The sequence below is a fragment of the Protomyctophum parallelum genome, assembly GCF_964188405.1.
Source record: "Protomyctophum parallelum genome assembly, chromosome: 21".
NCBI classification, from domain to species: domain Eukaryota; kingdom Metazoa; phylum Chordata; class Actinopteri; order Myctophiformes; family Myctophidae; genus Protomyctophum; species Protomyctophum parallelum.
Genome location: NC_139713.1, coordinates 27,343,241 through 27,362,410, shown reverse-complemented (window position 1 = coordinate 27,362,410; position 19,170 = coordinate 27,343,241). Strand labels below are relative to the sequence as shown.

The 19,170-nt window shown below is 43.0% G+C and overlaps 1 protein-coding gene across 1 annotated transcript in view; it reads left to right on the top strand.

Moving 5' to 3' along the window:
• Positions 1-13,828: 13,828 nt before the first annotated feature.
• Positions 13,829-19,170, top strand: part of LOC310879319 (neurogenic locus notch homolog protein 1-like) — a 43,196-nt gene continuing 37,854 nt past the window's right edge. Inside the window, exon 1 of the mRNA XM_083793904.1 lies at positions 13,829-14,047. Within this exon, the coding sequence (XP_083650030.1) occupies positions 13,990-14,047 (58 nt within the window). The 5' untranslated portion in view covers positions 13,829-13,989. The remainder of the gene's footprint in view (positions 14,048-19,170) is intronic.

Here is a 19,170-nt window from a genome sequence, read left to right as displayed (position 1 = left end):
GGAGCCACGTCATCAAGATGTCAGAAGGCGGCCATCTTGGCGTTCAAAGATGGCCGCCATGGAATATCTATAAGTGCCACTATCTCAGCTTCTAAGCCACTTAGAAGGTCAATCTTGGTGTCAAAATATACATTATTTGGGTCAAGGAATGTAATAAGGTCATTGAGAATATCACTAGATGTTTATTTGTGCCAATATCAAATAAATAGGTAATTCTAGCAACATATTTACATCATCTTCAACTCTTTTAGCAGTCAGATACATTGAGAAATGGAGCATGAAGTGAATGATAACAACATTCAAATTATCTGTTACATTTACAACTGCAAAGAGCTGTGCAATTCCAGTGTGCCTTTTACATGAGCACCTGTAACCTGTCACAGGACTGGCTCTCATGTGAGAGCCAGTCAGGGCAAACCCTGACTGGCGTCACACTTAAAGACACATAAGGTTGTGGCGTCTTTAAGTGTTATTTAAGACCTTCTCAGACTCCTCCCTGCCAGTGGCGGGAGGTGTTCGTTCCGAAACCGAGGTACAGAATTTCATTTATGAACTCAGCACAGGGCATCATTAATGTCCTGTGGGTTTAAGAGTGGTGACGTCAGACGCCCAAAGCCTCAGGGTTTATAAGGCCTGTGTCTGCGTCACCGCCTCACTCGAACACTTTTCCTTCTGCCAAGAGCAAAACAAAAGGGTGTTCAGCGAAATATTTCGCTCACTTACTTAAATAACCATGGTTACTAAAGTAACCTTCATGTTCTTTTAAGTTGTGTTCGCGAAATATTTCGCTCTATGGGACCTTATGAACTCCCGTATCCTGAACTAGCCAGTGAGTCCTAGGACTTGAGGATAAATAAGGGCTGGGGATAAACCTTAGGTTTGTAGCCCGGTCCCACAGGGTGGACAGGTGACAGTCTTAGACTGTCAGTGTCTTCCCGGAGCGGCTAACTGGGGTAGGGCGGCGACTGCCCCAGGCAGCCTGGGTTTTATAGAGGGAGGAGGGGCGTTGCCTCATTTCCACTAGAGCTCTTGTGGGATGGACTTGATCGGAGTCCATTTATGGTGCGGCAGCTCCCAAGACCGCGTGCGCTAAAGAGGGCACTGCCACATCTAGGTTATAGTATGTGGCGAAGGTCGAGGGGGAGGACCAGCTTGTCGCTGTGCAGACATCCTGGATTGAGACACCCTTGTGGAGTGCCCAGGATGCTGCCATGCCTCTTGTGGAATGAGCCTTTAGCGTTAGCGGGGGCTCCACTCCCTGAGTGGTGTAGGCCAGGCGAATGGCCTGCACTATCCAGTTTGAGATAGTAACCTTTGTGACAGGTTTTCCCATGGTTCTGTCACCCCAGGATTATGAACAGTTGATGACCTATCCTTGAGGGGCCTGTTCTGTCCATGTATGTGCGGAGCACTCTCACTGGGCAAAGGCAGTTCAGCCTCCTGTCCTCTTCAGTAGCGAATGGAGGGGGGTGGAAAGCCTGTAGAGGTCCACCGGTACGCAAACTGAGAAAGCGGGTCATTGTTGATTGGGCTCTGACCTTCTGAATTGTTGCGACAACATTCGGAGGGAGACCGGCCTCAGTCAGCATTAGCCTCTCACGGGCCAGACCCATAGGTCTAGGTCCTTGGGGAAGGGGTGGAAGATTTCTCGTCCCGCCTGCGTGAGAAGATCCGCCCGTAGAGGGAGCTGCCATGGTTGGCTGTAGAGGAGGGGGGCTATCTCCGTCCTCCAGACGCCCCAGGCTGGTGCTACTAGTAGTACCGTCAGACCCCGAGTCCTCACTCTGTCCAGAGTGGGAAGAATGAGACTCAGTGTGGCGTATAGGAGGGACCTGGGCCATTGGTGTGCTAGAGCGTCTAGCCCCAATGTCAATGGTCCTCCCATGGCGAAGAAGAGAGGGCACTTCGTGTCCTGCTCTGAGGCAAAAAGGTCCACCTTGGGTGTCCCGAACCTGTCCCAGATCTGGTTCGCTACCTGGGGATGTAACGACCAGTCTGCGTAGCGGAGGGGTCCTCTGGACAGCAGGTCCGCCCCTGTGTTTAGAACACCCGGGACGTGACACGCTGTGATGGATAGTAGACGAGCGTCGCACCACATCGTGAGTCTCAGAGCCAGCTGGTGTAAGCGAGGGGACCTGAGTCCCCCTTGCTTGTTGATGTAGCACATAGTTGTTGTGTTGTCCGTCCTGACCAGGACGTGACAACCTCGGATGCGCGGTTCGAAATCCCTCAGAGCGAGGAATACCGCCATCAGCTCCAGATAATTGATGTGGCAGGACCGTAGTTGTTCTGTCCACATCCCTCTGGTTGTAGTGCCCTCCAGTGTGGCTACCGAGCCAGTCATGCTGGCGTCTGTGGTGACGACTTTCCTGGTCAGAGGTCTGCCCATAGAGACGCCCTCTGAGAGAGCCCGTCTGTCTGCCCACCATTTCAGGGCCAGCACGCATTGTGACGTCACTGTTACCCTCTGGTGGCGATGGTGCATAGGTATGCGTCATCCAACGTTGAAAAGGTCTCATATTCAGCCTGGCTAGGCGGGTTATGTGAACCACTGAGGCCATAAGCCCCGCCATCCGGAGGCATGCATGAAAAGGAATCGAACGATCCCTCTTGAATGATGCCGCGGAATGTATTATTGCCTCTATTCTCTCTTGGCTCGGGCGAGCTGTGAAAGAGATTGGTATAGTGTTATACCGATGAAGTCTATAGACTGTGTCGGAGTTAACATGCTCTTCTCCTGGTTGATTTGAAACCCGAGAGAGGTTGGTGGCAGACGCGGGTCCCTCTGTAATCTGTCCACCATCACTTACATGAGCACCAAAACCAAACAGAATAGGAATACATCAAAGTAAAGTCCAAAAACGAACCATAATTGTGTACATATATTGCCAGAATTAACAAAATTATCTATTATTGGCAGATTCAGTCACTTATTGATATTCCCTATAGTTATATTGCATTCCTTGACAAAGAAACTGTATATATTGACACCAAGTTTGACCTTTTAGGTGGCTTAGAAGCTGAGATAGCTGCACTTACATGGCGGCCATCTTTGAACGCCAAGATGGCCGCCTTCTGACATCTTGATGACGTGGCTCCCCTTCCAAAATGAAACGTATGGTTATGGAGAACATGTGGAAAAAATGTGGCGCTTTTGTCAGCCGTGTCCACATTTCTCTAAAATATGGCCCTAAGCTACCGTACTATATTGATATCATGATGACCTGTTTTTTTGTTTTGTTTTTTCCCTCTTTTCTGATACTGCAGTGATGGAGCTCATCATAAGACAAGTTATTTCACCCAATGTCTTACATTTGTAATGTGATTGAGAGTTTTCAGGTTTTCGGTTTACATCGGTTCTGTCCCACTCTTTATTAACAAACACACTTACTTGTGTGCCTATTTACCCGGTCGTTTGTTGACTAGGGTTCATGCCATTCACTTTGATTTAGCACCTTTCAGTCACTTTGGATAAGGGCGTCCGCTAAATGCCCTCATTGTAAATCAAAGCTGAAGAACTTTGTTCGCCTCTGTCTTATGTTGACCCCATATGTGTGTGTGTGTGTGTGTGTGTGTGTGTGTGTGTGTGTGTGTGTATATATATATATATATATATATATACACACCACACACACACAAATCCTACATTAAAATGTGCTAATGGGAGTGTGCGGATAACCCTAAACAAACCATGGCAACGTTACCATGACAACATAACCATAAACAACCCACAGCCACATCACGCTGAGTCAATGGGGTTGATTTAGGACTTCTATTTTACTTACTTCTATATTACTAATCAAATTACAGTATTATGATCTGGGGGCGTGTGGTATGTCATATTGCAATTTTGGGCATGTTAAGAAGCGCTTTTGACACCCCGCGGAGTGCGCAAAACGGCCTTGAATTAGTCATGGGTGTGTTTAAGGCGTGTTTGAGACGTACCCAATCAACATGTCCGTACTATTCTATTTACCAGTCAGCTGATGTCACATACGGAATGCGCACTTTGGGGATCGTGGTATTACATTTCTTCAGGCTGGCACCATAGAAGACATGACATGCCTTTGTCACATTTGGGTTAATTATTCCTACTGCATGCTGTCACCTTTATGCCTCAAAATAACAGACCCACCTATACCTTTCAGATCGGAATGGAACTGCGAGTAGATAGCAGCATATTGGCAAATTGGCAATCCATGCGTAATGTTCCCAGAATCGTCTAACCCCCGAACATGCAAGTTCGTTTGATATTGTTTAATTCGATAACGATAGAACCATGTACCATACAGCGAATGAAAGCAAGATTCCTAAGGAATATGGAGATTTTTACATTTAATAAAACGGTTGAGAAATGAGAGAACCATGAGTGTTTATAGGCTAATATCAACGTTTTTTTCTGAAAGACAAACGGGCTGTGAACTTGAAGAGCTCAATCACCATCCCGACACGGAAGAAATATAGCCTAGTGCATGCATGTATATGCACTGTTGCACTTGCACACAGTAGCCTACACACGCTCTTTATTTGTTTCTATTGAAAAAAAAAACAGTAAAATAACGTTTATTATATTTTATTTCATTCAAATCACGAGGAAGGAATGAGTTGAATGCGTGCTGCGTAATGCTGTGGCCCCGATGGTATGGTCTTCGCTGAGTTCGCTCGTAGCATTTTATTTAAGAAGACTTGAATCGGGTGTGATACAGCGTATGAAAGCAAAGTTCCCAAGGATTATGGAGATGTTTTTATTTTTTTTAAAGGTTGAGAAATGTAAGAATTATGGCCGTTTCTAATCTCAACATTTTTACCAAAGAAAGCCTCTCTCTTTGGCAGCAGAGAGCAGCTGTTGCAGTGTTGCCATGTCCCATAGAAACAACTAAATAGGTCTATAACCTATTTTAAATGAAGTGCCATGTTTTTATTTTCTAAATAGTGAGTCTGTCATATCCAGATTAATTTGAATGACACCACATTAAAATAAAAAAACATATTTTGATTGTCCACAAATATAAAGTTCTTCCTTCTTTTTAAATATGTTCTTGCACATTGTTATAATGATCATTATATATCCCCCTGCAGTCAGAGTTCATAGTTTTAATGAATGAATGTGATGCATTGTGAGCTGGTATAGATCTGCTATTTTCAAAAGTAATCTTTTTATTTAATTTTTGGATTAGCCGTCCTTAGTTGGGCAAATGCATTCATCTGGGGATCCTTGACATGGGAATGTGCTGTGTGAGGATCACTGGTTTAAACAACATTAGGAGAAAAGCCCAAATAACCACTTTAGAAACAAGAAAAGCAACCACACAGAAAGCAACTTTACAGAAAAATAAGCCGCTTATAATAAACAGACATGGCAACACTCTAGCAGCCTCACAGAGCCGCTCAAGTGTCAAATCAAACAGTGCTTTTTGCGTTTATGAGGTGGTCAGACCCACGTCTAATCGTTATGCGCTGAGTGTCTTTAGGTCAAGGGGCTTAATAGCAAATTGCGCAAAGCGAAAATAATTAACATATGGACACTCCCACAATGCTAAAATATTCAGCAACGCGGTAAGCCATAATGTGTGTGCGTTCAACACGGGCCAGTGCGTTCAACACGGGCCGATATGCCTTTCATAATACGAATGTACGCAGAGCGAGGCCAATTTATGTATTTCCATTGGTAAAACGCACCTTCAAAATCTACCCAAATGTGTCATATGGCAAACCTGATGACTCATTGTGACATCATGACGACAACAGTGTCACTAAGGCTCAGCCAGTACCATATAAGGAGTTCCCACTGCAGCTATGCCCAAATATGGAGTGTGTTGTCTGACCTCAATGTGTCGTCATGGCATCCGGTGCAAACAAATCAGTCAACAAAAGGGGCCATATTTGAGCATATGATGACTTCAGTGATCTCCATATATGGGCATGAAAGGGACAATTACTGACAGATACAGAGATCCTGTTGTCCAGAGCCACAGAGCCGACAGCTATGCCCCATATATTGTCACGTGTATATATGGGACCAACCGACTTCAAACTCTGTGCGTGAGCGTGTTGTACAAACACACAGTATATAATGTGTGTGTTTTCCTCATCTTTGTTATATTCTAACTTCCTCTTATTTGTAATTGTATTTAAATGTCCTTTTCATAGTGTGTTTAATGTCAATGTTAATGTTCTGTGTGAAGGAGTTATCTAGCTATCTAGTTATCTAGCTCAGCTCGTCCGGGTCGGGAACAGGGTGGCATTCTGACGCACCGTCACTCCGACTATATGTGGCTTCACACCACCACTCCGACTACGTGGCTTCCGCGTGCGGTTAGGTTTAGGGTTAGGGACAGGGTTAGTTTTGAGCGTGTCGGAATGGCAGTGCCAGGCAGGGAATGTTTCTTCTGGAAAATGCTTTCAGCAGGTCAGTGAGTGCAATTACACTTTTTATATTTGCTAATATAGGGGATTTCGGCACACACGCACGTGTGTGCGTGAGCGTGTGTGTGTGTGTGTGTGTTGCTTCAGCTGTCAATTCTGCCACCAGGTTGTGAATCTGTTCCCCTGTTTCCTGAGCAGAGTGCCAAGGTGACACTTCTCACCCTGGCTTAGCGAGGGAGGAGACGACACAGTTAACTGTGTGTGTGTGTGTGTGTGTGTGTGTGTGTGTGTGTGTGTGTGTGTGTGTGCGCGTGTGCGTGTGTGCGTGCACGCGTGTGGGCATACGTCAGTCAGTCAGTCCCTCCCTGGCCTGTATGGAGACAGGGTCCTTCCTGTTTTGATTGTCCTTCTGCCAAAGCGTTGTTGCTTGCGAGACATTTTTCAGACTCCTTGTTATGGGTCTGAAAAAATGATTGAATTGAAATACATACATCAGGGCTTGACCTTAAGGCTTGTCTGCTTGTCCGGGACAAGTGTTAAGACTATTCCTAAGACTTTGAGTCAGATATTGTCCTAGTTTCATATCCATTTGAAAGTTCTGGCTGAAAACATGTTATGTAAAATATCACCACTTTTACATGAGGAAAAGCTAGACTAAAAATATAAAAACGTTCTTTGGGAACAGTCGATAAACAAACATGGCGCACACAATTGGCAAGTGTGTTGCGAATGGTGTTGGGTAATAATTGATTACACCACCTATTTTTTGTGTCCCATACATTTGTGCTTCCTATAAAAGGGAAGGTTTGTTATGTTCAGTCCTGCACTCATTCCGGGCCCCTCGCCGCAGAGAATGTCGTCCGTGTGCAGCTCGTAGAAAAGTGGAGATCGTTTTTTTCACAGAAGCATTAAATACTGGAGTTGAAAAACAAAACATGGTGTCATTAACAGCTTCTCTTTATCAACCTCATTGATGGTAAGCGATTAAGCGATGGTAGATGCATGGCTGAATACTGCAGGGTGACTACTGAGCCATGGTAGATGCATGGCTGAATACTGCAGGGTGACTACTGTACTGAGCGATGGTACATGCATGGCTAAATACTGCAGGGTGACTTCTGAGCCATGGTAGATGCATGGCTGAATACTGCAGAATGAATGGTTGCCATAGATCAGTTTCCAAATGTTTTATACCACGTGACGTGTCGTGACTGCACAAGCTTGAAACATCGCTGCTACTTGTTTCAAAAGCTTTACACCAAGTTACACTTGCCTACATGTATGTAACTATTTCTATCAGCCAATGCACCTTTTTTGTAAATTGCAATGTGACACAGCTCTATTTACACACCCTTTAATTGTAAATTGTACACTTTTCCCCCTGCTGTCAATGTTTTACTACACAGTTGCTTTGGCAATGAAAGCTTCATTTTCTCAGGCCAATAAAGCTCCTTTTAATTGAATTAAATTTATCGAAGGCGGGCAACCGCATCGTTTTGATCGAGCAGGTGATTGGGTTGGGCTTTTGAGATGATCAATGCATTGATCACAAACAACCGTTAACACTTGATGGTGTGAATGTGAAACTCAATGAATAAGTGGTGCAGCATGAATATGCAAGCATGAATGGCTCTGGCTGCATTCAGTGGGTTAATTACACTAACCTCACCTGATACTGTATAGGCCTACACAACAATAGTCAGAAGAGACACCAGAACTCCAGCAGAACTGGAAGATAACTATGTTTTGGTCATATCGAATGGAAAATGTATTTGTCTCATAGGACTAAAGTTAAATCGTCCACTGTCGTGTGTGTCACGTTGTCACCAAACAAGGAATAGGATAATTCCAGAATGGTGAGAGTCAGACACTCTGAAGCAATGATGCGTTTGCATGACAAGCAGTGGCTGATGGATTTACACCCCTAGATCAAGTCCGCGTCATAAAGCCCTAAACGAATAAACAAGACTGCAAACTGGTGGCTGCATGGTGCCACAGAGGTGACAAGGATTGCATTGTCCCCGGCATGTGTTGTCTTCTCTCCTATGTTCACCATGGGCAAATCTATCAATAAATATGAAGAACAGAATGTATCACCAGTGAAACTGCATACATACTGTACATATATCATCAATGAATATGAAAGGATGAGACTGATGCAATTTACCATTTAGGCATACAGTGTCAAGCAGACAGTGTAGATCTTAAGTCCTCATATTCTCATTAATTGCAACAAAACACAAACCCAAGCATTCCTCTGTTCGCACCGCAGGCACAGCGGGGAGTATCAAACACTCTTACTTATTCTGTCATCTCTTTATACATGTACAGCCCTGTTGCTATTACTAACAGCGGGCTGTCCCCTGATCCGCTTTCTTTGTGACAAGTGTTGATTATAACACAGAGCCAGCAGCCCCTGCCTTTCAACACACATGTTTCAGATGCCTAACCCCTAAATGTTTAGCATGATCGAGTCCAGCATGGCAGCTGCCTGAGTTGTCCTTCTTCGTAGTTCGTACTACAGAGTATTTAAATTAAGCACTGTGGTCATGTCTGATTTACTCCTGAGGTTTTATTATATTTTGACACTTGCTTTGGCAATGTAAATGTATGTTTTCTCATGCCAATAAAGCTAATTTGAATTGAATTGACTGAGTTGCACAACATGCAGCATGTGCTTTGTATAGGTAGGACAAGTGGTACAAATAAGTGTTAAATTGCTCTAGGCCTAGTAATCATTTGTTTGTTCAGTAACGGGGGTCTCCCTGTCTCTCCCAGTTCTTTAGTGCACAGAATGGTATTTGACTATATTATTCAGCTATCAAGCCTGTGATGAATTGGTTGCCCATTTTGATGACATATGTAGGATTTCATATCACCTTGCGGTATCTGAACATAATATTGACACAGGTTTCAAATAATGTCTACTGTCTGTTATTGCCCTATTTGTGTGCGTGTGTGTGTTTACTTTCCAAATAGGACCTATACTGCGCTATTTTTATTGACGCTAACAGAAAGAGAATGTCTGTCTGTTTTCTACAAACAGTCAATATAATCAAGGCTCTGCTGTAATTGCTGTGTCATCAGATTGGCAAAGAACCTAGAGCTCAAGTGATGAGAGTGGTGGAAAGCTAGGTACATTTACTCAATTACAGTACTCATTTCTTCACCATTTCTAAAGATTTTCGTTCCATTTCATGAAAAGTAATGGTTTTGGACATACAAGGTTTCCACCCTACAGCGACAATATGCAATTTTCCAATTAACTACACTTGACAATCTAACATTGCACAGTTTCAGGCTAGTTTTCACTAGCAGACAGACTATTACAAAAATTGTGCATGACAAATGTCAAAATCTGAGCATTATTGTCATTAAAGGATGCACATTAATTAGGTTTGTCTGGAGTTGTGTGGATCTCTGCATTGAAAGAAGTGACAAAATTGGCATAAGCTTTTAAGATCAATGTTTTTCTTCAAATATAAAGTTGTTCACCAGACCCACCCAAAACAAAGTGTAAAAGCTCTGTACATACAGAAAAATACATATAACTAAATAGTCCCTTTGAGATCCAATATGTGTGTGTTTCTACGACATTTCTACACTTTGTTATTGTTTGTAGACTATATTTGACTATGAAGCACTGTCTCAGTCATTAGTACTTCACTTTCAAGGGAGAATGTCGAAGAATGTACCTTGTTCAGAACAGACTGTTACTTTCCTGTCTTTGTTAAGTGGAATAATAACCCTCCAGCTCCTATATCAGCTTTGAGGTTGACAGTACAATGATCATGATGTCCACGTTTAGAGAGAGAGAGCTTCATAATAACAACCTCTGACCTTGCACTATTTCTGCTCCCATGGAAGGAAGGAAGTTAGTCTGGGAAATAAGGAACTGCTACTGGATCCAAGTCACAATCTGAGATACAGCATTTACTAATACATACATATGAATAAATTATTGCCCCTTTAAATTGGCCTTCACTCTGTTTGTGCTATTTTATTGACGTAGAAGGGAAGATATTTGTTTACCAGGCCTGGGGTCTCCCCCTCACAATCCCTGTGAATCGCTAACAAAGCATTTTCTCATCTCAAACTCTGCCTCAAACAAAACAAGCATCTCAAGTCAAAGTATCACAAGAAAAGAAACCCTGCGTAGCTCAAGTGTCACGATTGTCTGATAACAGTCAGAACATCAGAACACTGCGCATGCTGTCAGCTTTTGTCGTCAAAGGTCTTATTTCAAGGCCAAATCTCACCTTACCTTCAGTGTGAAATCAGGAGTGAAATTGGTCTGTGCTAACAGTGTGGCGTGATTTCTGCTTGATTTTCTGAGTGTGAGATGTGACAGTTCCCATGATGGGGTCAGGCGGTGCATGCTGCCCACTCACACACCATCTGAAGGATTATACAACAGGGGTCAGCAACTTTTTTGATACGAAGTGCCATGTTTTTATTTTCTTGATAGTGCAGTGTGCTATATCAATATTACGTTTAATTATGACACCACATCCAAATTAAATACTTCCAACATATTTCGATTGTCCATTTTATTCTTCTTTAGAAATATTTTATATATCAGGATGTAATGATCATTAGACTAAATAACCCACCTATCTCCCAGACTCCCTCCCCAGTCAGTTAGGACTTAGGAGTTTATATGAATGTAGAATTATGCAGGATGTAGTCTCTCGACTACTAACGTCAAAAGAGGGCGCTGTTTTTCCTTTGTTTTGCCAATGGGTAGCCTCGATACCCAGGCTTTCATTTCGTCTGCACGAAAAATGAAAGCCTGGATTTACGCATGGGCTGCACTGGTCTAAAAGTGGGATCGCTCCAAATTACGTGACGTCAGGGCTCTGAGCGGTGTGACCCCTCAAAATAACACCGTGAGGAAATTATTACCAGTGGAATTCAAACGAGGCTATGCGAGGAAAAAGAGGAGAATGGCTGAAGAACCCACCACACCGTCTATGAAAGAAACCAACGTGTGCCGACTCTGTGGAAATAACTTTGACAGTCTGTTAGAATGGTATACTCCAGCAACCACGTGTTTTCTGCTTCTGGTCGACACAATAACAGTGCTGCACTGGGGGGGGGGGGGGGGGGGAGAGACCGGGGCTGACGGACAGATCGGTGAACCAATCAGGGTGCGCGTTTTTCTGAGCCGCGGCCCTCCCATCTAGGCCAGAAATGTCTAGCGTTAGGTCAGGCTAGCCAATGGGTACCCAGATTGTGAGGTTGTGCAGGATGTAATTTACATGGCAGATACAGATGTGAGGGAACTTAATTTAACTGGTGTTGGATAAACCATGACCGAGACAAATAAACTCTCTCTATCTCTCTATCTCTCTATCTCTCTATATACCGGTATATATATATAATTTATAAAGAAAAAAAAACTCTCTCTCACATGTTTGTCAGTGTGCCAGTATCACCCTCCCCTGTGCCAATGTTGGTACCTTAAGGTTGCTGTACCTCATGATATACATTATACAACAAGTCAAGACCCCCCTCTCAAGCTTATGCAATAAACTGTTGATTCGATCAATCACCCTCTTTTTTCCCTGCAGCGGTTCCCACACTACATAAGCTACACCTTGAGTAACAGACCTAGCCCCTTTTGGCAGTGGTCCAACTTGGCAGTCAGTCACAGAAACATACGGAGCATGTGTGCGTAGCTGTCTAATAAAATTATCTGCACCCTCAGGCAGTGAAACTACACTCTCGCTGTCAGTTTCACTTGCCCTGGGAGACAGAAAAACTTTAAGTTTAGGCTATAATGAATGTATGTTGTAGTCTGACTGTAAAACATAACGTGAAATGGTGATTAACTGTTGATTATAAAGGCTTAAAGATTTAAATGCAGAACTACATTACAATACATAGTCATGTGCGCCAATTACCATAGACCAAGTAAAAAATAATTATAAGACATGAACGAGAACAATAAATATTTTTCCATTTGTTCAACCCGATTTCTCTCCCCCAATTTAGTAGTTATTATGACAATTGATTCCTCCCCACACACATTTATTGTGTGTTGTATCCTACTACTGTACTGATTCACCTACCAATGAGGAGCCTCCACCGGGAGGATGCAGTAGAGCCTTTGTCCTACTCCTTCCGCCCAACACTCCCTGCTGACAGGTGTCGCCCAAGCCCATAGTATTATGTGCAGTGATTACCCTCCCCAGGACAATAATGTGTATGTGTGTAGAAGCTCAATAAAGCTGGCTGTACCATGTTGGATTCGAACCCACAGCCTCTGCGATGATAAGCAGCCACTTTACCACTGCACCACCCGAACGCCTACTATTGCACATTAAGTTTCAAATTAGTTTGCACAACATAAACAGCAGTTTGGATGTTCCGGGGACCCCCGTAGACCCCCATATGGTAGCTCTCTCATTTATCTACCGTTTCGGACGTGGGGCGGCTCGCCGGAACCGGGCCGGCGTCCTGTGGGTTTGGAACTTCTGGGGACCCCCACACGGAGTTGCACCACTCACTTCACACGGGTCAGGGTGTGATTTTTTATAATGGGATGAATCTAGAGTTGCAATACCCTCCATTGACTCCTCAATCATCCAATTTGAGTTTGCGATCTGCTTGTATTAAACAACGTTAAACTCACCAACATTGCAGCTGTAGGGCAAGCTTGAATTATCCTCTTTCAATCTGCCGAGCTTTTGTGTCATAAGAATCCACTGTAGACATGTTATGAGCTACTTTCTGTCAAGACATCCTCTGCCGGTGATTCTTTTTCCAAGTGTTGGAGTTTGGAAGCACTCGTTTTTGTAAGGGGTCGTGCTGCTGCCTCCTGCATGATGTGCAAATGCGAAAGAGATGGCAACGCAGGGCCGTTCAGTAACTTATGACGAGCACTTCCAAACTCCAACACTTAGAAAAGTTATAAAATTTGTAAACTCTCAAAGAGTTAAATAAACACTGAGGATTTTACAGTGTAGATTGGGCCCCGAAACGGGAAACATTGTATTAAACTGGGTTTTAGAATCACTGGTTTAGTGGCAGTGCAAATGAGCATTTATACATTTAACATTGCCAAAAAGCAAGTGTCTGATAAAAACAATCAAAACTGGCCACAGTATAGGAATTATACACGTGTGGGCTTTGTCTGTAGGCCTATAAAGCTTTTTTTTTAATAAGCAATATTTCAGGGAATTATTGTCAATTGGCAACACTTTTTGGGACAAATAGCAGCATTTTTTTTTAATAATTTAAAATAGTAGGCTAACTAGGCCTACAGGTCATAAATAGAAGTAGCTTTCCCATTCATGCGACAGTGGTTTTTCTCACATATGTGCAGAGAGAGTGTTTTATTGGGTTTGAGGAGCAGAAGGGGAGGGCTAGACTGTGGGAGGAAGGTTTGGGGCTTTCTCTCTCCTTCATTGATAGTGCAGGAGTCACCGCGTCCACATCTATGAACTGAACTGAGAGACGATTCAATCAAGTGGTCGCGTCTACTGTTTTTGGATTTACCTGTTTCACGGCGGAGGATAATAACGTTCTTTTTGACGCTCTCTTTTGGGATTTAAACGGATTTGCGGATCTATGCAAACCCCACGTGTAGCCCTACTTTTGTCAAGCTGAAGAGGAGGAATGTATCGTTTCTTTGTGAAACTAACATTTCTGATTCCAGTCATCGTCGTCACTCAAGGTATAGAATCTGAAGTTGTACTTTTTCAACTTTTGGTTTGTTTTTTGTGAACTTCATACAACTTCTTTAGCTTTACTGATTGGCGTAAACATGATTTAATTGAGCTTTATGATTGCATTGTGCGCTTAAGGCTTTTTTGGAATAGTCATTTTGAATGAGCGCTTAAATGTAATGTAGGCTAGGCAATCTAAACCTGCACTATTGGGGACATATTAATATATAATGCCTGATACTAATTTCTAAATGTATTTGTAAATAGTATCTATCTATTCTATATCATCGTATAATCTAGTAGTAGCTCTTGTTGCTCATCATGGGAACAACTGTTGGAGCGTCTGTGCTCAGTGTGCTGCAGCTTGCAGCGGTTATTTGACTGACTGTAGAGTAGAGTAGACCGTTTGACTGGCAAATTGAAACTTTTTTTGGTTAAGTTCTGCGAGTGTGATAGTTAATAGACCCATTTGTGCATGACGGCATGTTTAACGTTACATAGCTTGAGTGTCTTATTTATTTACATATTGTTTTAACTGGTGTTTTAACCCCTGTGCACGTAGCTGTTCAGTTCTGATGGTAGTAGGCTTAGGCTATAGCCTATAGACTATAGTAGGGCTAAAAAGTGAAAGAATTGTTCACTATCTAGAGATAATAGGATGAAGAAGTTTGCGCGTAATCGTATATGTTGGTGGAGGAGGGGTGGGATGGGATGGGGACATTTGTCTCTGTGTGTGAATTGAATGCCCTGTGGGGGGGTGTGCGCGCTTGCGCGCGCGTGTTGGGGCCTGGGGGGTTGTGTCTGCTGGTAAACAATGCCACTGGAGAGTGTTTTATGGCTCGTGCTGGACTCTGATTTCTTTTGTTCCCGCATCTGAGCTGAGCAGCTGTTGCGCTTTTCCCGCAAGCGTGCCCCTCTGCCTCCAAAGCCACGCACCCACGCGCGCTGGGCCACGCAACACGCGCGCCGGGCCCACCAGTGTCCAGGAAGCTTTTCCTGTATCCCCCACGGGCATGCATGCATAAGCCCCACAGTCTCGGTTCAATTTACGCATGTGTCCATAAGTTCCTAGCTCTACAAATATCATTCCAATGACATTGATGTCGTCTTGCATGAGTAGAAGTCAAATGATTTGCTGTAGCCTTATTTCGGTGGTTCTCAGACATTTTCATGTCAAGGACCCCCAAATCGATAGGCTATATCCTAAGTACTGTAACCGTGGACCCCCATTTGAAACGATATTGCCATGGATCCCATAATAGAAAAGGTATTCTAGCAGATATGCAAGCTCACAATGCATTGCGATGTGTTATTTTCAAATCTAAAAAAAATTGATTAGTGGTTAAACTTATTTGGATGCTATAATATTAACACATTAACCCTTCCTGGCCCACCTAGGAGTTCCCCACTTTGAAAACCAGTGGCCTATTATTTACTTATTTAGGGATGCACCTGATAGGTATTTTTGGTGTTTGGTGAATGAAGGGGTCATATAGGAGGCTGCATGTCTCAACAATTAAACCTATGGCTATTAGACTTTAGCGATGTCAATTTTGAGGGTCTAAAGACCCTCAAAATAAATTTTATCCAACAATTGGTCCTTCGATGCGGTGCTTTTTAACAGGGTTTTAATGCCCTGACAAAGTTTAAACGAACTAGCGTAGTCCTAATAGCCTAGGTTTTCCGATCTTTTTCTTATCTCTCTTTCCCTCTGACACCACTTGGAGCAATGAACGGGAGACGCAGACACCATTTTTTTCTCAGCCATAACTTTTCATTGGAACAATACCATATATTTTCTGGAATGGACGAAGACCTGTTTAAGGACAGGACAGCATTCATTTTTTATTTTCTTTTATTTGATTCACCGCAACCTGGAAGAGTTTCGGCTGGCTGCGTTCAGCGAACTTCCATGAATCCTGCTTGCCTCTCCTACACATTCAGTTAAGTAATCTATTTGTTTTTGTGTTTAAACTGTTGTTATTGTTTAAAAGAAGTAGGACAGCTTCAGCGTTTAGCTTATTTCTTTGAAAAACAGTGATTTGTGTGTGTGTGTGTGGGAGCTATCTCTCCCTCTCCCTGCCTGTGTGAAAAATTTCCTGTTTGGGAGCCTGTGTGTGTGTGTGGGTGTGTGTGTGTGGGGGAGGGGGGGGTGAGCTCTCTGTTCCTCCGTGTGAAACATGTCTTTCTCTGTCTTAAATAGATTATACTGTCATTATTAATATGTTCTTCGTTATCCAATTGTGTAATTTGCTTTATGCCAACTGTATATTTCTTTTTGTGTGGTAGAAAGAATATCTATGCCTTTTTCGACGTGCGTGGGTCATTATCGCGAGTGATTTACCGCTGCGTGGGAGGGGGTCCTATAGATATTAACCTCTTGGGGTTTTTCTTTACCTCGGCCGGGGTGTATGAGGATACCAAGAGGGGTTCTTTTTATACCAAAAAGGAGTGTGTGTGTGTGTGTGTATCCACCCCAGTGTGTGTGTAACGCAGCTGGGTCTCATACGAGTTTTCCAGATTGAACGTTTGGTCTGTGTTTATCCTATATGTGTGTGCATGCGTGCGGGGGGGGGCTCCCTCCCTCCCACCCATTTCAATGTGCTCGTAGCAGAGTGCAACGCCATCTTGTTTCATCACTTTAGTAGTTTTTAGGTAAAGCTAAAAATCCTGACTTTTAGTCAGGGAGCCAAAGAGTACATTTTCCATATTTCCAAATTATAGTCAGGGAGCCTGAACCCAAATTTTAATTTTGGTATTTTTACAGTTTTTACTGCATTTCATACATTTTTGATGGCCTTAGTACAAATTTCTCTTTATCCTATTTCAACAGATAACCCCTCCATCTCCTTCATGTATGTTTGGGCCTGTTTTGGCTCTCTCTCTGTGTGTATGTGCGTGCTGGGTTTTCTGCGTGCATGTTTCTGTCTGTGTGAACGTTGGCTGTGGTGTCTCAGTACATTGTTTTATTTTACTAAGTTGCAGGAAGTAGGAGAGCACATAGCTAGGAGGCCGCGCCACCTACATAGCGTTTATCCTATTTCGTTGTAATTGTTTTTATTATTTATCACTAAATTAGTTATCATTTTGGCATTCCCTTTTTGCCACACATAGTATCATAATAATCTCTGTGTTTCCTGAGCCTTTTGCGATGTTGTACACGTCGGAGGAAGGCTGGGTAGACTTTTCGGGTGTCTCTTCGCCATTTTTCTAGTATATGCAACAATTTAGATTTAATACAGTGTACCACTAGTTTCTTCAGTTGATTAGTGTGCCAACCTCTGGAGCGGACGTGACTGCCGCTATTTGTTGCTAGGTGATTTGTCTGTGTGCGGCAGTAGTCAAGCCGGAGAGCACATAGCGAGTCATCGTAATGTTTAGGAGTACCATGAACGTCTCTTGAACATAACATGTATAGTTTAGGATTCAACGGTCGCAGACCTCCCTATCTAACTCCATCTCTCTCTCTTATCCTAATTTTTGAAATCACGAGACTTGATCGAAGTAGAAGACAGACGCGTGTTTGGTGGGTACCATAGATCTCGTAGAGGGGTCTACCGACAAATAATGATCTAGCTATCACTCTCTCTCTCTGTGACTACAAGAAGAAATCTCTCTCTAACTCTCTGTACCATGTGCGATGTTGCCCAAGTGGCCCACATGTCTGTCGAAGTTGAAAATCTGAAATATGCATACTTTTCCCCTCTATCTAGATCTCTATTTGATACATGTTATTTTTGTTTAGAACCAGTTTTGTTCATTTATTATTCTCCTGCCACTCGCCTGATAATAAACTGTGATATACGTATATTAAGATCAACACCTGTTGTTCTAAAGATGCTCTCCCTCCATAAAAGTTCAGTGATATATGTGGCAGGTTAAGAGTGAGGTGAATAGATATATAATGTGGTTTTTCATGTCATTCACCAGTTTGTTCTTTGTTTTTTTCTGTTTATCTATACAGAAACGGACTGCTGCGGTGGGGAGTCGCGGTCGGGAGGACAAGCGGAGAATTTCAAAGCCCACAACTAGGAGGGAGAGTTCTCTCTGCGTCAAGTCTCTGAAAATTGTTTGTGGTTGATTGTGGACTTCGAAATTCCATTCTTGTATACAAGGTTTGACACCCGACCCGACCCCCCAGCGCAGATCCGTCTAAATTCACTGGTTAGGCCCAACCCCAGAACAGTCTAACTAGTTGCCCATAGATTTCCCATTTGGAACCAATTTATTAAATTTTTTGTTTTCATGTTTATGTAGTTTATGTTGATGTTGTTGTTTTTTTCCTTTCCTGCTAATTTACGCTTTCCAAGCTACGTTTAATCACCTCCAATTGTATTACATTATTGTTGATTTCATTTGATTTTATAAAAAGGTTTTAGTCATTTCATATTTCCCCTAAATTGTCAATATAGGAACATTTCCTTCTACATTTTATTAGTTTGGTTTTTATCATCATGAGTTTGATTGGACTAGGCATTTAATTCACCCCAGAATCAACTTGATTCTATATCTGACCTGTATATGGTACTTAAGGGACTCCCAAAGACATTGTTGCGACATCGCGCTGGAGCGCATGAATAATATCACCATCAGAATACCCCGTTTCCCCTCTCCAAGGTCTTGAACCATGTGACGCCATATCAGTATCGCCCACATGGCTGTTTGCAGAGAATGATGAATGAACCATTGTATCTGTGAACCTGTCGTTAGGAGGGGGGTGGAAGGGGCGAAGAATCGGCTCCGACAAACGAGCCAAAAGAACTCTCGTAGATTCAGTTCTGACAACGAACTGATGACGAGCCAAAAGAAGAACTGCTCTAAAAATGAACATTCATGTGGTCAAATGACACATCTCGCCGGCCAGGTAGGCTGCAACGGTTTGCTGGGGTGGTTGCCACTCCCGAAGATCATCTCCATCATCATCATCAAAAGAGAAAAGCCATTCTCTCTAGTTCCCACAGTACCATCTAAATAAGGATTTTATGCCTAGTAAAGTTGAAATCATTGTGTTTTTTATTATTTTTCATGGTTCCTGTTGCCATCCTGTTCCATTTTGATCCATAGTATAAAGTAAGTTTTTCCCCTGAGGATTTGATATTGACACATGTCATATGACCCTTCACTCACCAAT